The sequence below is a fragment of the Loxodonta africana genome, chromosome 10 (assembly GCF_030014295.1).
Source record: "Loxodonta africana isolate mLoxAfr1 chromosome 10, mLoxAfr1.hap2, whole genome shotgun sequence".
NCBI lineage: Eukaryota > Metazoa > Chordata > Mammalia > Proboscidea > Elephantidae > Loxodonta > Loxodonta africana.
The window spans coordinates 76829832-76855287 of NC_087351.1; the positions used below are offsets into that span (position 1 = coordinate 76829832).

Below are 25456 nucleotides of genomic sequence, written 5' to 3' on the forward strand. Positions count from 1 at the left end.
ATGCTAAATGTTACAATTCCAATCTGACAGTGGAGATATAATCACCATATTAGCAAACCCAATTAAACTAGTTTGCTTTGAAATGGTTATTAATCTCTTCTTTAAAGAATCTGGATGCCAGAGTTTCATATGCTCCCCCATATCTTCACTGACCTGACTGCAATAAAGCAGGGTTAAGGAAGGATACTGCTATTCTCATTAAATATCTCTGTTGGAATAGCTGGATATGATGAGGACAGGTTGTTCAGAAGTGCAAAGTGGATTTTGGAGATTAGTATTCAGGTTAATTATGTCATTGTGAATAATAAAGAGGGAAAAGAAGAGCCAAGGTACCAATGGAAAGTATTTTAAAATCTCGAAATTGGTATTGTTGCTGTTAGCTGCCATGGGATTTGCCCCGACTCATGGGGACCCCATGCCCAACGGAACAAAATGCTGCCCAGTCCTGCACTATCCCCACCATGGCTGTGATTCGTGGGACTTTCATTGGCTAATTTTCAGAAGTAGATTGCCAGGACTTTCTTCCTAGTCCATCTTAGTCTGGAAGCTCCGCTGAAACCTTGTTCAGCATCATAGCAACACGCAAGCCCCTACTGACAAACAGGTAGTGGCTGCTCTTGAGGTGCATTGACAGGGAATCAAATCAAGTCTCCCATCATGGAAGGCAAGAATTCTATCATTGAAGCACCGCTGCTCTCTTTGAAATCAATCATTGAGAAGTGATGCCGGGATAATTGACCTGGACGTTTTCTGTTTACATAGTGGCACATTGATTAAAGCGATGGACTGCTAACCGAAGGTTTGGCTGTTCGTAACCACCAGCGGCTCGCAAAAGAAGAGATTTACAGCCTTGGAAATACTATGGGGTTGCTATGAGTCAAAATCAACTCGACGACAGTTTTGTTTTGTTTTGTTATAGTGCCTGCCTGCCTCTGAGGTGCTTCTGTGTCACGGAGATAGAAACATGTTTTCCAAAGCTATGTTCTTTCTCCAAATGACTCTGAGATGGTCATTTATTATTAACATTTTAAGTGTTCTTTTGAGATTTTCAGCAGATCTCTAAATGCCTCTTTCCCAAACACTTCAGTTGTTGCTTATTCATCTCTTACCACTCTCGCTTCCCTAAGAAATGGTGCAGGAAAGTATTTAAATTATTAGGTCAGTGTGATATATGGAGTAAGCCGAGGCAGAAAAAGACAATTCTCTTTCCTGTGTATTGTGATTTGTCTGTCAACCTAAGACCAGAAAGGCACCTATTAGAACTTTGCTCAGTCCAAGATCACGTCCCCTTCCCGTCCCCTCAGCTAGTCGGCTCTCCCAAATATCCGACATCCTACTATGAATCGGAATCGACTCTACGGCAAAGGGTTTGGCTTGGTTTTGGTACCCTGAGCCCACCGTTGTTGCCCGGGAGACCAGGCCCTGCCCTAACAACAGTTGCTAAGGGCGGAGACTTCGACTCCGTTCCCGGGACCAACCCCCTCAAGGTCGACTGCTTGGAGCGCATGCGACAATCTTCTCCTAGCTCTCGCGAGGTTTCGTCTTCACGGAGACGTTGGAGGACCTTCCGTGTTAGCGGCGTCGCGATGTGTGGCGACTGTGTGGAGAAGGAGTATCCCAACCGGGTGAGCGAGTGGACGTCGAGAACTTCCCGCCCCCGCGGCCCATGGCTGGCCCTTGAGGCTTCTCGTACCCCCGCCAGCCTTCCCTGAAAGGCAGGCGCGGGGCACACTGAGCCGCAGTGCCCGGGCCAGTGACCCGGTAGCTTTCTTCAGGCCCGTGACACGGGACGGCCTGTGGCCGTCTCTTCTCTCTGGTCCCCGCATTGGTGATTGATTTTAGCTGACACCCCCTTCTTTTGAGCTCTAGGGGACAACAGAGGGACGCTCACCCATCCTGGGCTCATTCTCGAGCTCGGTTTGACGAAGTTCAGTTTTCTTACCGAATTCTAGTGCTGGAAGGGACCTCTGAGTTAAAATCTGTTCTAATCTAATTTTGTAGATGAAGAAACGCTCACAGGAGCAGAAATGACTTTAGTTCACATTCTAGTTAGTCTGAAGGCAGGACGAGAATTAAGATTTCCAGCTGTTACTTCACCCAGCAGTCCACCTTGTAACTTTTTTATTCCTTTTAGACTCAGGAGGTTGCAAAACTTGTCTTTCTCATTCATTCAGTGTATACTTATCCAGCATTTATATGTCTGTAGCTAGATTTCTTTGTTAGGCCAGAAAGGGACACCAAAGGAGATAAAAGAAAGGCAAGACCTGCCCTGTGTAAGAGTTGGGGGAAAGCGTGTGATTAATCAAAAAATGAGTGCCACATAAATGCTCATCAAGTTTAGAGAAAGGGGAGAGTAGTCGGAGGTAGCGCTTTTATCCACCTAATTGAAGGTGGACTTCGATTAAGACTTAATAGTTGTGATTAGGGTAGAAGAGAAGGAAGGGATGTGTCGAGGCTGTGGAAAATAATAACGAGGATTCTTGCATTGGTTGGGAGGTAGAAAATACCTAGTTGCTTCTGTATCTTAGATTTTTGTGAGTAATACCAAAGTCTTTTCAGAACGATACAACAGCAGGAACTCTCATATAGTCCAGCCACTTTGGAAAAAGGTTTAGCATTATCAAATGAAGTTAAAGATGTGCATATTGAGTGACCCAGCAGTTCCCCTTCTAAAGAAATTCATGGACATCTGCCCCGGGAGACATGTATAAGTGTTCAAAAGGCATTAGTTGTAGTAGACTGGAGAAATAACAGCGATATGTTTATAGAATAGAACACTGAATCAATGAGCAATGAAAGTGAATTAGACCATGGCTCTCAACTGGGGGTGCTTTTGCCTTCCAGGGGACATTTAGCAATGTCTGGAGACATTTTTGGTTGTCACATTTTGGGGGTGGAGTACTGCTGGCATCTAGCGACTAGAGGTTAGGGATGTTGCTAAAGATCCTACAGTGTACAGGACAGCCCCCTACAACAAAGAATTATCCAACTCAAAATGTCAACAGTGCCAAGGTTGAGAAACCCTGAATTAGAACAATGAAAATGAGCAACCTAAAGTTACACAACAACCTGAATAAGCTGTAGAAATACAATGTTGATGAAAGAATACATAAAGTATAATTCAAAGCAGGCAAAACTAAAATACATTATTTAAGGATATATACACATGGAGTCACCGTGAGTCAAAATTGATGGCAACTTGCTTTCTGATAACTAGGTGGTAAAACTCTAAAGAAAGCAAACAGTTATAAAGTAATCGTGGTTACTGCTAAGGGGCAATAATGATCAAGGGAATGATCGAGAAGGCTCACATGGGGGGAGGGCTTCTGTGGTGCAGGCAGTAATCCACAGGTGTTGAGTTTATAATATGCTGTGCATTTATGTTTCGTGCACCTTTCTGTATTCTTTTTTTTTTTTTTTTAATTAAAAAGGTATTTTTGTGAATCTGATAATGAACATTGCACAATTCAGGGACCGTGAGGAAGAAGTTTTGAAGAGAGCAGATTAGATTCTTGAGAGTGGAGCTAGTTCAAAGACTTAAAAATGAGATTGAGACTTTTAAATTTTATGCTATAGACACTGGGGATAGGGGCAATTATAAAAAGGAGAGCCTAGAAACACACTGAACATTTAGGGAAGCCATGGTAACAGTAGTGTAGACATAAGGTAATGAAGACCTCACTTCAAAGAAAGAATTAAAATGACTCAACCAATTTAATGTAGGAGGAAAACAATAAGGAAAAACTTTAGATGATCTTAAGGTTTTCAATTTAGGCAACTGGAAAATTGGAAGTATCATTATAGAAATTGGAGGCATATGGGAGAAAGAATCAAAATTTGGGCCCAAGTTTTCAGATTGTTTTCATAGTGTTTCATTTGAGGTACAGAATATAGCATCTAAGAAGTCAAATTAAGATACTAAATTGCAGTTTGGATGTGAGATTCAGACTGGTGTTAACAAATGAGTCTGTCAAATAAAAATGTCAAAATTGAAAGGATTTGCCCGCTGGGGAAGTAGAGAACCAGCCAGAATTAAGAATTGTGTTTCTAAGAATGAATTAATTTAGGAAAGAAAATAAAGGAAACTGTAAGAACTAAAGAGTAGAAAAACATATTGAGGTGATTGGAAAACCAGGAAAGTGCCTAGAAGCACACTGTTCTCAGATTTTATTATGTTGTAAAATAATTAAAGGGTTGTCACGAAGAAGAATTAAACTTTTCTTTGGAAATTCAGAAGGTGGATTTAGAAGTAATTAGTGGGTGGATGTTATGTTATTGTACATTTTGAGTCAGGATAAAGAACTTTCTAAAAGGTATTCAGAAATGGGATAGGTGACCCTTAAAGGAACTAAGGAAACCCTGGGGGCATAGTGGTTAAGTGCTACAGCTGCAAACCAAAAGATCGGCAGTTTGAATCCACCAGGTGCCCCTTGGAAACTCTGTGGGGCAGTCCCACTGAAAAAAACTGAGCTATCTTCCTGTTGTTGTTCGGAAGAAATTAACTGACCACTTAGAATCTCAAGTGTCCTTCCAAATCTGGGATTCTTTGAAGTCATGAGATATTTGTAAGAGCAGTTAGAGCAGAAGCCAGTTTGTCCAAGTTTAGCAAGGTAAAGGATAATAAGATGGAGGCAGTAAGTGTCCACACATTCAAAAAACTTGACCGAGAAAAATAATGGGTTAGCTTATTGGGAAGCTGCAAGTGCAGAATCCAAAAACCCACTGCTGCTGAGTCGATTCCAACTCATAGCGACCCTATAGGACAGAGTAGAATTGCCCCATAGGGTTTCCAAGGAGTACCTGGTGGATTCAAGGACTGCCAACCTTTTGTTTAGCAGCCTAATGCTTAACCACTGAGCTACCAGGGCTCTGCAAGTACAAAATAAGTAGGTAATATTTAACTGTTAATCTTTTAGTTATAGAAAATTATCTAAAGATTCGTGGAAAATGCTTTTTACAGACTAGAAATACACAGTGTGGAATTTGTAACGGGACTCTGGGCTACTTATAATGTTACACTGAGGACTTGAACTCAAGTGCGAATCAAGTTGGAAATGAACCAAACTAATTTTTTCCTTCCTTTTTTTTTTTTTAACTGAACTTTGAACAAATTTCTTTCTTTCAGAAAGGTGTTTAACAAGCCAGTTGGAATTAGAACTCTGTTGCATTTTCTAAAATTGCTGAACAGGCCCCAAATTGTAATAAAATATCTTTCAAACCAAACCTGGAAATGAAACCTATATTTCAAGTTTTGGCTTTAAACTTCTCAGTAATACGACAGCAATGCAGAAGTACATCATTAATTTAATCAGAGGGGAAAAGATCAGTATGAATTAGTGATAAGTTTACATTAAAAATTAAATACTTTACATCATTTAAAACTAGGCTACCAAAGTTCATGTACTTGAATTGTTGCCTGGTAGGTAGCATTACACTATATTTAATTAAATGCTGATTCTGCTGTATAGCTAGTAAAACAGTTATGTATAAATGGGTGCTTTAAAACTGTATTCTCCATTTTTTATTTTAGACATTCCCAGATAAAACATATATACTATTAACTTGTACTGTCTGAAATAATAGTTTTCTGTGAAAAATTTTTTAGTCCAATCCTTGTCAAAATAATTGCCATTTTCTAAGATTTTATCATAACGTACTGTTATATATTCTAATTTTCATCATGGTATTCGGCCACTTCTTGCATACTTCTTGCTTGCCTTTATAGCTCCTCAACCAGGATTTATCTGAATCACATTTTCTAAGCTTTTGTTTTTTTATTATTATTGTAATTATTAATTTGAATTGCTGTTATCAGGTGCTGTCGAATCCATTCCCATCCATAGTGATCCTGTATACAACAGAACGAAACACTGCCCTGGTCCTGTGCCATCCTCACAGTTGTTAGGCTTGAGCCGATTGTTGTGGCCACAGTGTCAGTCCATCTCATTGACAGCCTTACCCTTTTTTGCTGACCCTCTACTTTACCAAACATGATATCCTTTTCCAGAGACTGGTCCCTCCAGATAGCATGTTCAAAGTATGTGAGAGAAAGTCTCTCAATTCTTGATTCTAGGGAGCGTTCTGAGTGTACATCTTCCAAGACAGATTTGTTTGTTCTTTTGGCAGTTCATAGTATATTCAGTAATCTTCACCAACACCATAATTCAAAGGCATCAATTCTTCTTCAGCCTTCCTTATTCATTGTCCAGCTTTCGCCTGCAAATGAGGTGATTGAAAACACCAAGGCTTGGGTCAGGTGTACCTTAGTCTTCAAGGTAACGTCTTTGCTTTTTAATGCTTTAAAGAGGTCTTTTGCAACAGATTTGCCCAATACAGTGTGTCTTGATTTTTGTGTGTGTGTGTGTGCTTTAAGTAGAAGTTTACAAATGAAGTCTTTCATACAAAAATTGATATACACCTTCCTAGGTACTCCTAGTTGCTCTCCCTGTGTCCATTTAGCCAGTTTCTCTCCCCCTCTGCCTTCTCATCTCCCCTCCAGACAGGAGCTGCCCACATAGTCTCATGCGTCCACTTGAGCCAAGTAGCTTACTCCCCACCAGCATCATTTTCTATCCCATAGTCCAGTCCAATCCCTGTCTGCAGAGTTGGCTTTGGGAATGGTTCCAGTCTTGGGCCAACAGAAGGTCTGGGGACCATGACACCTGGGGTCCCTCTAGCCTCAGTCAGACCATTAAGTCTGGTCTTTTAATGAGAATTTGAGGTCTGCATCCCACTGCTTTCCTGCTCCATGAGGGATTCTCTGTTGTGTTCACTGTCAGGGCATTCATCGGTTGTAGCTGGGCACCATCTCTTTCTTCTGGTCTCAGGCTGATGTAGTCATTGATTTATGTGGCCCTTTCTCTCTTGGGCTCACAATTACCTGGTGTCTTTGGTGTTTCATTTGATTTCTTTTTTTTTTTAATTAATTTTTATTAAGCTTCAAGTGAACATTTACCATTCCAATCAGTCTGTCACATGTAGGTTTACATACATCATACTCCCTTCTCCCACTTGCTCTCCCCCTATTGAGTCAGCCCTTTCAGTCTCTCGTTCCGTGCCAATTTTGCCATCTTCCCTCTCTCTCTATTTTCCCATCCCCCCTCCAGTCAAGAGTTGCCAACACACTCTCCAGTGTCCACCTAATTTAATTGGCTCACTCTTCATCAGCATCTCTCTCCCCCCCGCTGACCAGTCCTTTTCCTGCCTGATGAGTTGTCTTCGGGGATGGTTCCTGTCCTGTGCCATCAGAAGTTCTGGGGAGCATTGTCTCTGGGATTCCTTTAGTTGCATTCATATCATTAGGTATGGTCTTTTTATGAGAATTTGGGGTCTGTATCCCATTGGCCTCCTGCTCCCTCAGGAGTTGTCTGTTGTGCTCCCTAGCAGGGCAGACATCGATTGTGGCCGGGCACCAACTAGTTCTTCTGGTCTCAGGATAATGTAGGTCTCTGGTTCATGTGGCCCTTTCTGTCTCTTGGGTTCTTAGTTGTCGTGTGACCTTGGTGTTCTTCCTTTGCCTTTACTCCAGGTGGGTTGAGACCAATTGATGTATCTTAGATGGCCGCTTGTTGGCATTTAGGACCCCAGGCGCCACAATTCAAAGTGGGATGCAGAATGTTTTCATAATAGAATTATTTTGCCCGTTGACTTAGAAGTCTCCTCAAACCATGTTCCCCAGACCCCAGCCCCTGCTCCGCTGACCTTTGAAGCTTTCATTTTATCCCGGAAACCTCTTTGCTTTTAGTGCAGTCCAATTAGGCTGACCTTCCTTGTATTGTGTGTTGTCTTTCCCTTCACCCAAAGCAGTTCTTATCTACTGATTGGTCAATAAAAAACCCTTTCCCTCCCTCCCTCCCTCCCCCCTTTGTAACCACAAAAGTATGTGTTCTTCTCCGTTTTTTCTATTTCTCAAGATCTTATAATAGTGGTCTTATACAATATTTGTCCTTTTGCCTCTGACTCATTTTGCTCAGCATAACGTCTTCCAGATTCCTCCATGTTATGAAATGTTTCAGAGATTCGTCAATGTTCTTTATCGATGCGTAGTATTCCATTTTGTGAATATACCACAATTTATTTACCCATTCATCCGTTGACGGACATCTTGGTTGCTTCCAGCTTTTTCCTATTGTAAACAGAGCTGCAATAAACATGGGTGTGCATATGTCTGTTTGTGTGAAGGCTCTTGTATCTCTAGGGTATATTCTGAGGAGTGGGATTTCTGGGTTGTATGGTAGTTCTATTTCTAACTGTTTAAGCTAACGCCAGATGGATTTCCAAAGTGGTTGTACCATTTTACATTCCCACCAGCAGTGTATGAGAGTTCCAATCTCTCCGCAGCCTCTCCAACATTTATTATTTTGTGTTTTTTGGATTAATGCCAGTCTAGTTGGTGTGAGATGGAATCTCATCGTAGTTTTAATTTGCATTTCTCTAATGGCTAATGATCAAGAGCATTTTCTTATGTATCTGTTGGCTGCCTGAATATCTTCTTTAGTGAAATGTGTGTTCATATCCTTTGCCCACTTCTTGATTGGGTTGCTTGTCTTTTTGTGGTTGAGTTTTGACAGAATCATGTAGATTTTAGAGATCAGGTGCTGGTCTGAGATGTCATAGCTGAATATTCTTTCCCAGTCTGTAGGTGGTCTTTTTACTCTTTTGGTGAAGTCTTTAGATGAGCATAGGTGTTTGATTTTTAGGAGCTCCCAGTTATTGGGTTTCTCTTCATCATTTTTGGTAATGTTTTGTATTCTGTTTATGCCCTGTATTAGGGCTCCTAGGGTTGTCCTTATTTTTTCTTCCATGATCTTTATCGTTTTAGTCTTTATGTTTATGTCTTTGATCCACTTGGAGTTAGTTTTTGTGCATGGTGTGAGGTATGGGTCCTGTTTCATTCTTTTGCAAATGGATATCCAGTTATGCCAGCACCATTTGTTAAAAAGACTATCATTTCCCCAATTGACTGACACTGGTCCTTTGTCAAATATCAGCTGCTCATACATGGATGGATTTATATCTGGGTTCTCAATTCTGTTCCATTAGTCTATGTGCCTGTTGTTGTACCAGTACCAGGCTGTTTTGACTACTGTAGCTGTATAATAGGTTCTGAAATGAGGTAGAGTGAGGCCTCCCACTTTCTTCTTCTTTTTTAGTAATGCTTTGCTTATCTGGGGGTTCTTTCCCTTCCATATGAAATTAGTGATTTGTTTCTCTATCCCTTTAAAATATGACATTGGTATTTGGATTGGAAGTGCGTTATATGTATAGATGGCTTTTGGTAGAATAGATATTTTTACTATGTTAAGTCTTCCTATCCATGAGCAGAGTATGTTCTTCCACTTAAGTATGTCCTTTTGAATTTCTTGTAGCAGAGTTTTATAGTTTTCTTTGTATAGGTCTTTTACATCCTTGGTAAGATTTATTCCTAAGTATTTTATCTTCTTGGGGGCTACTGTGAATGGTATCGATTTGGTTATTTCCTCTTCGGTGTTCTTTTTGTTGATGTAGAGGAATCCAAGTGAATTTTGTATGTTTATTTTATAACCTGAGACTCTTCCAAACTTTTCTATTAGTTTCAGTAGTTTTCTGGAGGATTCATTTGATTTCTTGACTGCTGCTTCCATGGGTGTTGATAGTGGATCCAAGTAAAATGAAATCCTTGACAACTTTGACCATTTCTTCGTTTATCATGATGTTGCTTATTGGTCCAATTGTGAGGATTTTTGTTTTCTTTATGTTGAAATGTAATCCATACTGAAGGCTGTAGTCTTTGGTCTTCATCAGTAAGTGCTTCAAGTCCTATTCACTTTGAGCAAGCAAGGTTGTGTCACCTGCGTAACTCAAGTTGTTAATGAGTCTTCCTCTAATCCTGATGTCCCATTCATCTTCATATAGTCAAGCTTCTCGGATTATTTGTTCAGTACACAGATTGGATAAGTATGGTGAAATGATACAACCCTGATGCACACTTTTCCTAACCTTTAACCACACAGTATTCCCTTGTTCTTTTCAAGGGAATACCTGATGTATGTACAGGTTCCTCATGAGCACAATCATGTGTTCTAGACTTTGCATTCTTTGCAATGTTATCCATAATTTGTTATGATCCACACAGTTGAATGCCTTTGCATAGTCAATAAAACACAGGTAAACATCTTTCTGGTGTTCTCTGCTTTCAGCCTAGATCCATCTGACATAAGCAGTGATATCCCTCATTCCACGTCCTCTTCTGAAGCTGGCTTGAATTTCTGGCAGTTCCCTGTACTGCTGCAGCCACTTTTCAATGATCTTCAGCAAAATTTTATTTGCATATAATACTAACGATATTGTTCCACGGTTTCCTTGTTCTGTTGGATCGCCTTTCTTTGGAATAAGCATGAATACGGATCTCTTCCAGTCAGTTGTCCAGGTTACTGTCTTCCACATTTCTTTGCATAGACAAGTAAGTACATCCAGCACTGCATTCATTTGTTGAAACATCTCGTTTGGTATTCCATCAGTTCCTGAAGCCTTGTTTTTTGCCAGTGCCTTCAGTGCAGCTTGGACCTCTTCCTTCAGTACCATCGGTTCCTGATCATAAGCTACCTCCGGAAATGGTTGAACATCAACCAGTTCTTTTTGGTATAATGACTCGGTGTTCCTTCCATCTTCTTTTGATGCTTCCTGCATCATTCAGTATTTTCCCTGTAGAATCCTTCAGTATTGAAGCTCGAGGTTTGAATTTTTTCTTCAGTTCTTTCAGCTTTAGAAATGCTGGGAGTGTTCTTCCCTTTTAGTTTCCTAACTCTAGGTGTTTTCACATTTCATTATAATACTTTACTTTGTCTTCTTGAGCTGCCTTTTGAAATCTTCTGTTCACCTCTTTTACCTCATCATTTCTCCCATTTGCTTTAGCTACTCAACATTCAAAAGCGAGTTTCAGAGTCTCCTGACAATCCATTTTGGTCTTTTCTTTCTTTCCTGTCTTTTTAATGACTTCTTGCTTTCTTCATGTATAATGCCCTGGATATCATTCCACAACTCATCTGGTCTTCAGTCATTAGTGTTCAACGCATCAAATCTGTTCTTGAGATAGTCTCCAAATTCGAGGGGGATATACTCAAGGTTGTACTTTGGCTCTCGTTGACTTGTTCTAATTTTCTTCAGCTTCAGCTTGAACTTGTATATGAGCAATTGATGCTCTGTTCCATAGTTGGCCCCTGGCCTTGTTCTGACGAATAGTATTCAGCTTTTCCATTGTGTCTTTCTGCAGATGTGGTCTATTTGATTCCTGTGTATTCTATCCAGGGAGGTCCACGTGTATAGTCGCCGTTTATGTTATTGAAAAAGTATTTGCAGTGAAGAAGTCGTTGGTCTTGCAAAATTCTATCATGCAAACTCCGCATCGTTTCTATGACGAGTGCTGTATTTTCCAACTACCAGTCCTTCTTCTTTGTTAACTTTTACATTCCTATCATCAGTGCATCCTGACTGTATGTTTAATCAGTTTCAGACTGTAGAAGTTGGTAAAAATCTTCAATTTCTTCATCTTTGGCCTTAGTGGTTGGTGCATAAATTTGAATGACAGCTGAATTAACTGGTCTTCCTCGTAGGCGTGTGGATAGTATCCTATCACTGACAGCGTTGTACTTCAGGATGGACTTTGAAATGTTCTTTTTGATGATGAATGCAATGCCTTTCGTCTTCAAGTTGTCATTCCCAGCATAGTAGACCATATGATTGTCCCATTCAGAATGGCCAATACCAGTCCATCTCAGCCTACTAATGCCTACGATATCGATGTTGATGCATTCCATTTCATTTTTGACAATTTCCTATTTTCCTAGACTCATACTTCATACATTCTGGGTTCCAATTATTAATGGATATTTGCAGCCATTTCTTCTCATTTGAGTTGTGCCACATTAGCAAATGAAGGTCCCGAAAATGACTCCATCCATGTCATTAAGGTCGACTCTACTTTGAGGAGGCAGCCCTTTCCCAGTCGTCTTTTGAGTACATTCCAACCTGAGGGTCTCATCTTCCAGCATATATCTGACAGCGTTCCTCTGCTCTTCATAAGGTTTTCACTGGCTAATTCTTTCCTGAAGTAAACTGCCAAGTCCTTCTTTCTAGTCTGTTTTAGTCTGGAAGCTCAGCTGAAACCTGTCTGCCATGGGTGACCCTGCTGGTATTTGAATATCAGTGGCATAGCTTCCAGCATCACAGCAACATGCAAGCCCCCACAGTACAACAAACTGATTTGAATAGCATTCTTTTTTCTCGCACTAGGGAAGAACCCCAAGGCTTCTTTTAATATTGTATGCTTTAACTTACTTTCCCAAATTTGGTTGTTAATAGTCAGGCTGTCTCTGATAAAATAGCCATGCCTCACTGATGAAGGTTACCCTCCCTACATTCAAATGACCAAGACTGTTATAAAGAACTACATCAGTTTCTTATATGTGGTACTTGCATTCTGCCGTTGCAAGTATTTTCTTTCTTACCACAAAACAGATAGACTGTAGATCTTTTTGATCTCTTGTTTTCTTAGAGTTTACATTTCATCTACTTACAAGGTCAGATTACAGAAGATAGGCCATGTTGTATAAGGTGCCTGTATTTATGGGTGCAGTCCAGCTAAGAGTTTTGGTTATTGCAATTGGTATTTAGACCTTTATTCTTTTGAGACTGTTTTGTGTTCCTTAATTTTCTGGAGTCCTTGGCTTTAAATTATTTTATGACTCTAGAATTATTCTTTCTGATATATCATTATTTTCTACTTTTTACCTTTTTGTTTTAGGCCAGTGTCATGGATTGAATTGTATCCCCCAAAAAATACCTGTCGACTTGGCTTGGTAATGATTGCCAGTATTTTATGATTGTCTATTATTTTATCATCTGCTGTGATTTCCGTATATGTTGTAAATCCTATCGCTATGATGTAATAAGATGGATTAGTGGCAGTTATGTTGATGAGCTCTATAAGATTAGTATCATAAGCCAATCTCTTTTGAGACATAAAAGGGAGAAGTGAGGAGAGAGACATGGGGACCTCATACCACTAAGAAAGCAGTGCTGGGAGCAGAGTGTGTCCTTTGGACTTGAGGTTCCTGTGCTGAGATGCTCCCAGACCAAAGGAGGACTGATGGCCTACTAGACTGTAAGAGAATAAACTTCTCTTTGTTAAAGCCATCCACTCATGGTATTTCTGTTATAGCACCACTAGATGACCAAGACATCCAGTATTAAATTTAATCAAAATTAAAGTGTAGGCAACAAACAAAAAATGAAATTAAAAAAAAAAAAATACCATTTGTAGCATAAAATGAAGCCCTGAGGGCACAGTGGTGAAGAGCTTAGCTGCTAACTGAAAGGTCAGCAGTTCAAATCCATCAGCCACTCCTTGGAAACCCTATGGGGCAGTTCTACTCTGTCCTGTAGGGTCACTATGAGTCAGTCACCTCAGTGGCAATGAGTTCCTGTAGCATAAAACAAATGCTTATGAATAAAGTTAACAAAAGATTTGCAAGACAGCTTCACTGAAAACTGTAAAACATCACTGAGAGAAAGTGAATATTTGAGTAAATGTGGACACATGCCATGTTCATAGATTGGCAGATTTGGTGGTATTAAGATGTCCATTCTCCTCAAATTGATCTATAGATCAAGGGAGTCCCAATCAAAATCCCAGTAGGCTTTTTTGTAAAAGCTTGCAGGTTGATTCTAAAATTTATATGGAAATTCAAAGGACCTACACTAGGCAAAACAATTTTGAAAAAGAACAATTTATAGGACTTAAACTACCTGGTTTCAAGACTTACTGTAGAAGTGCAGTAATAAAGAAAAATGTATTAGTACAAAGGTTGACATATACATCAAGGGAATAGAATAGTCCAGAAGTTTGCCTGTATATATTGTCTTAGTTACCTAATGCTGCTGTAACAGAAATACCATGGTGGATGGCTTTAACAAACAGAAGTTTATTCTCTTTCAGCCTATAGGCTAGAAGTCCAAATTCAGGGCACCAGCTGCAGGGGAAGGCTTTCTTTCTCTGTCACTCTGGAAGAAGGTCCTTGTCATCGATTTTCTCCAGTTGAGGAGCTTCTCAGTGCAGGGACCCTGGGTCCGAAGGACATGCTCCACTCCTGGCACTACTTTCTTGGTGGTATGAGGTCCCCCTGTCTCTCTGCTCACTTCTCTCTTTTAAATCTCAAAAGAGATTAAGACATACGCTAATCTTATAGATTGAGTCTGCCTTCATTAACATAACTGCCGCTAATCCCACCTCATCAACATCATAGAGATAGGATTTACGGACACACATCAAATGACAAAATGGTGGACAATCACAATACTGGGAATCATGGCCTAGCCAAGTTGACAGACATTTTTGGGGGACAGAATTCAATCCATGACATATATACTTCAAATGACTATATGTATGTATTTATGTATATAGCATTTTGATTTCCTGCAAAGAAATTATTTGATTTCCTACTACTGATGTAATTCAATGGAAAAAGATAATCTTTTCAGCAAATGTTGCTGGAATAACTGGATATCTGTAAATAAATGAATGCTAATCCTTAACTCATACAATATATAAAAATTAATTCAACATGGATCATAGATGTAAACATGTAAGCTAAAACTATAAAACTTCTAGGAGAAAATCTTTGCAACCTTAGGGTAGGAAGTGATGTCCTAAGACACAAAACGCACAAACTGTAAAAGAAAAAGTACATAAATTACACTTTATAAAAACTAAAACTGTTTGCTCTTCAAAAGACACCCTCAAAGGCAAACCACCAACTAGAAGAAAATATTCCTAACACATATGTCTGACAAAGGACTTCTATCCAGATATATAAAGAACTCTTACAATAGACACTTTATAAAAGAAGATACATGTGAATGGCCAGTAAGTTTCATGAAAATATGCTCGACATCATTAGTCATCAGAGAAAAGCAAATTAAAACCATAAGAATGGCTAATGCAATGTGCTAAATAGAATGGCTAAAATAAAAAGACTTATGATGCCTTGTGTTTGTGAGGACGTGGAGCAACTGGAACTTATACAGAGCATGTGGAAATGTAAAGTGAAAGAGTTGGGAAAACCATTTGGTAGTGATGCTAAATATACATTTATCATATTGCTCAGCAATTCCACTTCTAGGTATTTACCTGAGAAAAATGAAAATATATGTCCACACAGACTTGCACATGAATCTTCATAGCAGCTTTATTCGTAATAGCCAAAAACTGAAAACAAGTCAAATGTCCATCAATAGATGAATATATAAACTGTAGAGTGTTGATACAATGGAATACTGCTTGGCAATAAAAATCAACAAACTACCAGTACACATGACAACATGGATGACTAACACAGGCATATTGAGCAAAAGAAGTCAAACACAAAAGAGAATACTGTATAATTATATTTGTATGAAATTCTCAAACAGGCAAAACTATAGAGGTAGAAATCAGATCATGGTTGCTTGGGGTGCAGTGGGGGGTGGAGATAGACTGCAAAGCGTGCTGGAACTTTTGGGAGGTAGAAACATTCTGTATCTTGATTGGAGTAGCAGTGACATGGACATACTTTAGTTAAAAGTCATTGACCTGTACACTTAAAATCTGGATTTTATAGTATGTAAATTATGCCTAAGTAAAGTTTTTTTTGTTCTTTTTTTTATAATCAAAGCAGTTCCTATTAATAGCTGGAAATTTATACTTTGGGGACTTTTTTTTCTTATAGTAGTTAAGTCACTGTGCCTGTGATTAAATTTCTACAGACTGTACAGTAATATCCTGTGCCCCCATCCCACCAACCAGAGTTAATCTCTTCCGTAATGCAGAGCACAAAAGAGTAACTCAGAAGGGGGAGATTAATTGTGGTGCCAGGAAGGCTCCACTGTGGGATCATTTGTGGTAGGTCCTGATTCCCCTGTGCTACATAAGCTCCTTGAAGATAGAAATATATTTTGTTCATCCTTGGAGCCTTCACTCTGCCTCGTGCAGTATCACATACATAATTGGAGAAATGTTGATTTCAATGATTTTCAGTCAAGTTAACTATTTTAAAAGACCTAAGTTTGTTGGCCAGAAAATGGGGTTGGATTATTTATGACTTCTGGTTCTCGGTGTGTACTTTTAATTATTAGTAAGCCTTTGCCAAAGACTTCCTTTTAGCCAAGTGCCTATGTTGGTTACAGTTTCTTAGAGATGAAGTGAAATCCTTTCTTGAATGTCTGGGGTGTCAGTCTGATGAATTATGGAACTCGCCTTCTCTGCCTGAATCACACATCCTTGAGGACTGACGTCTTTAGAACTGAGATTTTTTTTTTAAGTTTCTGTATTTTGTGGCTTATTAAGGCTTGGAAGAAAACTTCCAACAGCTGAGCATCAGTGTGTACGATCTTAGTGATTCCATTTTGATTGAATTTTAATTCTAGTTTTTTATGATTCCCCACTTAATATTGTTGGCTGTTCAATTTCTCTTAGTTTTTCCTTTTCACATTTTATGTTATTAAGATTTTACTAAGTTATTTCTAAATATCTGTTTGCATTTGGTTCTCAAACATAGTTGCAGTCCTCAGAGACTTGAAGATCTAACACTGGGCTTCAGTTTTATTTGTTACAAATAATACTTCTTTAGGAAAGTCAGTAATTCCAAAAATTAGTTGGTATAGCCTTCAAATATGTAAATTCTGTCCATATTTTTGTCTTTAGAAATTTATTAATCATTTTCACCAAAGATCTTGAATTATAGATTAGTATTTGAGTTATAGGAAACCCTGGTGGCCTAGCAGTTAAGTGCCAAAGCTGCCAACCATAAGGGTTGACAGTTCGAATCTGCCAGGCGCTCCTTGGAAACTCTGTGGGGCAGTTCTACTGTGTCCCATAGGGTTGCTACGAGTCGGAATTGACTCCACAGCACTGGGTTTGGTTTGGTTTTGGTTTATTTGAGATATAAGAAAATAAAATTCCTATTTCTAATATTTTAGGGTAACACCTGCTTGGAGAATGGATCTTTCTTGCTGAACTTTACAGGTTGTGCAGTGTGCAGTAAACGAGATTTTATGCTGATCACAAACAAATCCTTCAAAGAGGAAGATGGAGAAGAAATAGTTACCTATGATCGTAAGTAGGTTTTTTTTTTATGACAGTCTGTTAGTAGGTATCATCTTCTGAAAGTAGATACATTATACAAAGTATTCTGAGGCCTATTTCAACATATTTGCAACATTTAGTTACTAATTATATTTTTAAGAGTTAATGCCACATTTTATCTAGCATCATCAGATATTGCTAAATGACTTGCACATAACTAAGGTTTAATGCTTCCAGCACCAATTTTGTATTACATTATTTTTCAGGGAAATTTTTTTAGGCCTTTATGCCTTCTTAAACAAAATGTAGAGACTGTCTTTAGGTGACCTTAGGGTCCATTAAAGGAGCCCTGGTGGGATAGTGGTTAAAGTGCTCATTTGCTAAAAAAGGTCGGTGGTTCAAACCCATTAGCCACTTCTCAGGAGCAAGATGTGGCAGTCTGCTTCTGTAAGGTTTACAGGCTTGGAAACCCTACAAGGCAGTTATACTCTGTCCTTACAGTGTCACTGTGAGTTGGTATCGACTCAGTGGCAATGGGTTTTGTTTGGTTTTGGTTTATGGTCCATTAGGGATTCTTGCTTCTATACTAGATGACCCCAGAATGCCATATATATATTTATATTTATGTATATAAAAGGAGCCCTGGTGGTACAATAGTTAAGCACTTGGCTGTTATCCAAAGGTCAGTAGTTCTGACATGCTTGGTCTGGTTCGAACCCCAGCTGAGAATGTGCATTTCTAACAAGTTCCCAGGTGATGCTAATGCTGCTGGTTAGGGACCAGTTCTGAGAACCACTAGTAGAGCAGTGGTTCTCAAAATATTTATACGTAAGAATCACCTGGGGATTTTGTTCAACTGCAGATTCTGATTCAGTATGTCTAGGGTGGAAATGCAAATTCTCTGCAGGGGTTCAAACTGGAGCAAACCCATTCAAAGGCCTGGTTTGAACCCACCAGCCACTCCAAGGAAGAAAAGACCTAGTGATCTACTTCCTTAAAGATTACAGCCTGGGAATCCTATGGGGTAGTTCTACTCTGTCACATAGGGTGCTATGCATTGAAATCAACTTGACAGCACATGATAACAACAAAACACACACACACACATATATTTAGTTGTTTCTGCTTTTATAACTTTTTTGTCTCCTATCTTCCTGTCAGTCTATTGTCTCTTAAATTTACTGCTGTAAATATGCTTAATTCCAGCAATACTACTGTTTTTATGCTGCTACTCATCCTCAGTAATGGGAAACCAAATACATAAACAAGTTAGAATTACATGTATAATAAAAATAAACCCATTCAAAGGCTGGCACCAAAAATTTCTGTGCCCAGATACTGTGACAAGTCTTTAGACTGTCCATATCCCCTTTTTGCATGTCTCCTTGTTCTTAGGTATATTCTGAATATATGAGGAATAAATATAATGATATTTTGAAAGAGAGACATGAAAGACACCAAGCCTTTATAAGAGTCAAACAATTTAACAACAACAAAAAAACCCCTTTGCCATTTGGTTGATTCCTATTCATAGCAACCCTACAGGACAGAGTAGAACTACCCCAAAGGGTTTGCAAGGAGTAGCAAGTGGATTCAAACTGTTGACCTTTTGGTTAGTAGCCATAGCTCTTAAATACTGTGCCACCAGGGCTCCAAACAATTGAAAAAATGTTCTAAATTAAAAGATTTTTTTCCTTTCTTTTCTGAGACTAGAAACTTTTCATAGTTAGATAGGTCCAGCTAGTTTAAAAAACACCCTTAAGTATATGTTAATTAATTACCTTAGAGAGCTTTCAATGTGAATTATATGCATACTAAGTCTCTGAGCTCAGCCCCTTAGTTATGTAATGTTGCTATGTGACAGATTCTGGATTTCTTATCAAGGTAGATATTATAATAGATTTCCTGCTGTGTTAAATATGACAAATAGAGTTAAGATTCTTTTTAAATACTACCATGCTGAGAATAGAAACTTTACTGTTCTAAGAGACCTTTCAAAACTTGATTATGTAAGTCTCTCTTTGTTTTGGCAGATCTGTGTAAGAATTGTCATCATGTAGTTGCCAGGCATGAGTATACATTCAGTATCATGGATGAATTTCAGGTAAATGTATAAATATGGGTGTGTGCATGAGAAGCGTGCTTCATAGTTCAATCAGATGTATGAGACCAAATGGGCAGCTCCTGTCTAGAGGCAGGAGGAGAAAGCAGGAAGGGATGGGGACAGGTCAAATGGCCACAGGAACCTGGGACAGAAAGGGGGAGTGTGCTGTCACATTGTGGGGATTGCAGCTAATGTCACAAAACAATATGTATATAAATTTTTGAATGAGAAATTAACAATCTGTAAACTTTCACCTAAAGCACAATAAAATATATATTAAAAAAAAAATGGGTGTGTGATTGGGATGGTAATAAAAGTAGCCTTGAAAACCTATGTATAGCTTTCATAAATGAGGTACTAGCAAATATTAAAGGAAACTGTCCCTCTGTTCTGCCTATGTAAGTCAAGAGAGAAATTTTTAATTTGTGTGGATCTCTGTTATCCTGTGGATGCTTGTTATCCTTTCTAAGAGTCACAAATCAAAGTGCATGCCTCACAAATGAGATCTCAGTCCTGTCATTTTTCTTTGTAAAGAACAGCACAGTATGACTTCTTATGAGGTTCCTATTGTGCCTCTTTTTTCTCTGCCCAGTTACGAGATTGCATAATTGTTGGCATTAAGTGTTGGCCTGTCCACTAATACCATACTTGCTAGACATCAAAATTGTGAGAAGGAGGTTATCTTTGTTTTCCCTAGTAGGCATGTAGAGTTGAGCAACTCTGGAGTCTCAATTGTGGTAATGTTACTTGTTAAGTAAAATGACAAGATGGATGTGTTGAGGTTGGAGGAAGGAACTTGAACTACTATGAGGATAGAGGATAAGGGATTTATTCGAAGGATTGGTACTTAATAATTGTGAAAGCATGTGAAGAATTTTCTGGAAGGCTTGTGTAGCTCTGAAGTTGAAGGTTTACAAGTCTGATGGTCAGGAAGAAAAGCTAGACAGTAGGAGAGCGCCAAGGACAAACTGTAACCCACAAGGACCAACTAGAATCTGCATCTGTCTCACAGTTGAGTTACTTGTTTAGTGTGAACTGCATATTCAGCCATAGGATATAAATATCAGGCTACAGCTTTAACAGGCAAGGGGATTCTTTTTAAGCCCTTCAAACATAGCCAGTACTTTAATTAGGAAAAAAAAAGATAATCTTCCATTATAGAATCTTATAAAGTGGTATAACCACTCACATTCATTCTTAGTTTAGCATGGGACAAAACACTTAGTCACCTGTGAGAATCTGGTCTAATATGTTGTGGTTAATCTTCTGAACAACACCTTGGCCATATCTCCTCAACATTCAAAAGTTATGCAGCAATAAGAATACGATATATGTATATATAAATATAAAATCTAGGGCAAACTCAAGGTCTCAATGAATAAGTAGTGACCAAACAGGGGAGTGAGCAATTCAGAGGCTTAAAGGAGCAGCTCTCTCATTTAATGGCAGGAAAGGAGGTCTTAAAGCCATTTTCCAGAAGCTCCTGAAGCTCCTGTGGACTTTTTAGAGCCATTGACTGGATATTGGATTGCCTGTTTATGGCCTAACTGAGCCATTGTAAATCACTGCCATGAGACCAAAGATGTTCCATCGTGACTAAGCATAGCCATTTTCAAAGTTGCCCCAGAAATTACTCTGCAGTTGGAGGAGGAAGGTAGAGCAAAGTGGCATGCCCAGAGAGTGTGAAATTCTCTTACCTGCTGTCTTCTCACCCCCAACATCCACCCACCCCCTCCCCCTTCAATTCTATATTCTGTCATCAGGTTATTTTTCTTAAAATGATGCTTTCAGGCCACCACTTTGGCCTTTCCATAGCTCACCTTTAGCTACATACATAATATCCAAGCTCCTCATTCCAGGGTTCTTCATGGGCTGGCACAGCTTCTTTTTCTCTGTCTGGTTTCCTTTGTTGTTTTTCCCTCATTTTCCCCCTGAGGCTTTATCTCTGGTCTGGAACCTTCTCTGTACTCCCTTATTAAGTGAGCAAATGCACACTCAGAATCTCACCTGAAACCTGTTAAATATCTTCCAACTCTTGTTCTCCAACTCTGACACCCCACCTGCCTTCGTTTCTTCCTCTGTTTCTCTTGCTGTTTTTTAGCTCTGTTGCCACAACGGAAACCCTGGTGGCTTAGTGGTTAAGTGCTACGGCTGCTAACCAAGAGGTCAGCAGTTCACATCCGCCGTGCGCTCCTTGGAAACTCTATGGGGGAGTTCTACTCTGTCCTATAGGGTCGCTATGAGTCGGAATCGACTCAACGGCACTGGGTTTGGTTGCCACAACTCATGTCTAGGCCCTTACCTACTCAAGTCTAAATCATGGCAGCAACCCCCAAACTATGCTTCTATACATTGGCATTGAATTCATCTTCCTAAAATACTCCATCCTATCACTCCCCTGCTAAAAAGCCTCCAAGTGCAACTGTATTTCCCTGACTCAAATGTGATATGTTTACTGTTTTCTACTTCGTGCTTTTTCCTTGACTTAAATTGCCCCCTTTCTGTACCTTCAAGCAGTTCAAATCTACCAGCTGTTCCTTGGAAACCCTATGGAGCAGTTCTACTCTGTCCTGTAGGGTCACTATGAGTCAGAATCAACTCGACGGCCCTGGGTTTGGTTTGGTTTTTGGTTAATAGAGGAAATTCTGAGGGGCCCTCAGAATAAAACAAAGTACCTGGTCTTCCCCAAAGGTGATTCTACCCACTGTACCCTAGGAGCTCTTCATCCCTTTCTTAAATCTCTATCCCCAGTCCTTGGCCAGCTAGTCCTTGAGGGTCCCCATGAGTGATGGGGGAGGGGCAGAATACTTATCCCTACTTGGTGGGCTTTGGCAGCACAGGGAGATGTGTCCTTGGCATCTCAATTTAGAATTCCAGACATACTTTCCCACAGAAACACTGCTATGTATGGTTAGATTCTGCAGTACTTGTACAATATGAATTTAAAGGCTTTGTGGATTTGCCTGGGAACCTCACTGCCCTGTATAACATTGCTTCTGTGGGGAGCGACTTTTGAATTCCAGATAATTGATTTACAATGAAATTTGCTTCTCTAGGGAACCCAGCCTAGACACCCACCTATAAATATAAGATTACAGGTATAATCAGTTTCACTGATTTAATATTCTTTTCTGATTATTTTTCCCCCTCTCAAGTTAGATTTTAAATTTCATAAAAGTCAGGGACCTGTCCTTTTCTTCCACTGCGCCTAGCACATTGCAGAGCATGTAGGCACTCAGTAAAATCTTGTCAATTGATAGAATTTGTTGAAATCAGGCATTTGTCTAGCTTCACACATTTTCCCTCTTGACTACTGTACTTTTTCTTCTTCCTTTCTGTTCTGCTAGAAATGTGTGACGGGTGAAGGCAGTAGAAGTATTTAACAGCAGTAAAAGATCTTGGAAAGGCTAGATTTTTATTTTATTTTTTAATTCATGAGGCTGATATTTGTTCTCTGAGCTCTAGCCTTCATTTACTTCTACTGTGTATATAGAGCAGACTTTAAAATTAAGTGTGGGCTTTAAGAAGCTGTCTTTCCACTGCCTCAATTAAGCTCCCCTGCTGAAGTCACTAGCGGGAGGTGGAAAGGCAGTTACCTGGTTGTGAGTCTGTACCATAGTCATTGTTTACCTCCATGACCCCTCCAGTGACTGCCCAGACCTGAGAAACACAAACTGTCAGACAGCAAGCAATCTGAATGTCAGTTTACTTATGAAATACTAATAGACTTCGCATAGATTTTTGTTTTCCTAAAGAAGATAACCCACTTTTAAACAAAGGGTTTAAAAGAAATATGTCTGTATAGTTTATGACTACATTACATATTCTGTAAGAACAGGACTTTGCCCCAGGGTTCTTTGCCTAAATTAAAATTTCTTCTATCACTAGTCTGGATATTTGTTAATCCCAAGAAATACAAAACTCCTTAAATGGATCAAATTCCAGACAACCAGCTGCTTAAATCTAAATATGAGACATGACATAGTGGATTTAACAAAACTGTTTCTTTTCCTAGAGTAGATAAGAATAGCCTTTTGGGCTTGAGAATTTTCCCTGTGTTTTGTTTTTAAAATTATTTCTATTGCATATTAGTGTTAAACACCCTAAAAAGTAACAGCTTTAAGAACAGGAATTTATCCTCATGAGCCCACACCCAAATAACTTTGTTACTCTAAATAGCAGCTCTAAGTCAAATATGTGTTTTTTTTAAATCCAAGAGATAGCCGTCCATTTCCAAGATGATGACATTCTTATATTCATGGTAAACAGAGCATCAGTGTGCATTCAGTTTATATAAACAAAAGGCTCTAGGATACACAGAATAAACCTAAGACCTTGTGATAGGTGTTGAAGAAATTGGTCTAATGCACAGAAAGAATGTCCGTGGCCATTTGCAGAAAACAGCTTTACCAAACAATAAATTATGAAGTACCTTTCTCCCTGTTCCTCAACGTAATTATACACTTTATCTTGTTCCAGGAGTATACCATGCTGTGTCTGTTGTGTGGCAAAGCCGAAGATACTATCAGTATTCTTCCTGATGACCCCCGACAGATGACTCTGTTGTTCTAAGAAGGCTCCTGCAGTTCTGTTGTAACCACGTAAAATTGGTTTATAATACAGCAAACAGTTGGTTTATAATACGGCAGACTTAGTTTGTAGTGAAAATTCTTTGCATATTTTATCAGTTTAGATTTATCTATTCTTTGAAAGAAAAAGTAATTTAGGGAGTTGCTGCTCTCCAGAACTGAGTTCTTCTGCTCGAGTTCCCAGTTCACATCAGTGCAACCAGAGTGAAGCATCATTATTAGCAGTTAGATGGCGAAAAATGACTAGTATGGGAACAGATGTAGTGCCCAGATTCTAGGACTGGGGCTGAAATATACAAGGTGAGCATGGAGCATAAAGTAATGAAGTGCTCAAAAAAAAAAAAAAGTCACAATGACTGGAGGTATGTCAAAGAGACAGAGGATCAGCTAAACAACTAAAGCTCCCAATAGCAATAGATGGAACAATGTATATAGCAAAATAAGTAAAGTAGTGTTGGATTGTAACCCAAAGTATAAATATCCAGAGACCATACTGATATAAATAAATGATAGAATAAATAAATAAGTGGAGAAGAGACATCTCCTGGACAGAAAAATTCAAAATTTGTGTAGAAACTGTGCTAAAGGAAGTAGAGCATAACTCCTCAACCCTTAAGTGTGGGTTGCACCTAGTATTCCTTCCAAAGAGCATGGAAGGGGAGTGGGGAGAGTAACTGTACAGTGGGGACCTGACAAACACTACCTCAGCCAGGTGATCAAGATTAATAGCATCAGCAGTAAGTCATGTTGATAGTGTGTGTGATATGTATGTGTGATACTAGTATGTATGATGTGATGACAATGGCACTTTACCTCAGCAGTCTTCCAAAAACTCATAGTCCCCGTCTAATCATGAGAATAACACCACCCAAATCTCAACTGAGGGACAGTCTGCAAAATGGCCAACCATGAAAGGGCCACATAAACCAGAGACTCCATCAGCCTGAGACCGGAAGAACTAGATGGTGCCCAGCTACCACCAATGACTACCCTGACAGGGCATACAACAGAGGATCCCAGATGGAGCAGGAGAAAAGTGGGGTGCAGACCTCAAATTCCAGTAAAAAGACCAGACTTGGTGGTCTGACGGAGACTGGAGGGACCCCAGAGGTAATGGCCCCCGGACTCTCGATTAGCCCCAAACTAAAACCATTCCTGAGGCCAACTCTTCAGACAAAGATTAGACTGGACTATAAGACATAAAATGACAGTGGTGAGGAGAATGCATCTTAGCTCAAGTAGACACATGAGACTGTGGGCAGCTCCCTTCTGGAGGCGAGATGAGAAGGCAGAGGGGGACAGGAGCTGACAGAATGGACACAGGACATATAGGGTGGAGAGAAGGAGTGTGCTACCACATTGTGGGGAGAGCAGCTAGGGTCATATAACAATGTGGGTATAAGTTTTTGTATGAGAACTGACTTAAATTTTAAACTTTCACTTAAAGCACAATTTAAAAAAAGGCCAACCAGCACTCTTTAAAACTGTCAAAGTTATCAAAAACAAAGTCCAAGAAGCAGTCACAGCCAAGAGGACCCTAAGGAGACGTGACAACTAAATGTAATGTGGTATCCTGAGTGATCCTGGACCAGAAAAAGGACATTGGGTTAAAAAAAAAGAAAAAAATTAAGGCAATCTCAATAAAGTGTGTATTTTAGTTGATAA

General features: G+C 39.4%; 1 protein-coding gene across 1 annotated transcript; it reads left to right on the forward strand.

Moving 5' to 3' along the window:
* The first annotated feature begins 1490 nt into the window (after positions 1-1490).
* Positions 1491-25456, forward strand: CHURC1 (churchill domain containing 1). Its single transcript, XM_003408713.4, has 4 exons — positions 1491-1625; positions 16993-17128; positions 19132-19202; positions 23682-25456. Exons 1-4 carry the CDS (start codon positions 1506-1508, stop codon positions 23772-23774), a joined length of 420 nt encoding a protein of 139 aa, XP_003408761.1. The 5' UTR covers positions 1491-1505; the 3' UTR covers positions 23775-25456.

Bases quoted from the DNA above. Each gene is read 5' to 3' on its own strand.
- CHURC1 (XM_003408713.4), top strand. From the start codon at position 1,506: ATGCGACAATCTTCTCCTAGCTCTCGCGAGGTTTCGTCTTCACGGAGA. The intron at 1,626-16,992 runs GTGAGCGAGTGG...CTAATATTTTAG, and splicing joins AGAAGGAGTATCCCAACCGG to GGTAACACCTGCTTGGAGAA. The intron at 17,129-19,131 runs GTAAGTAGGTTT...TTGTTTTGGCAG, and splicing joins AGAAATAGTTACCTATGATC to ATCTGTGTAAGAATTGTCAT.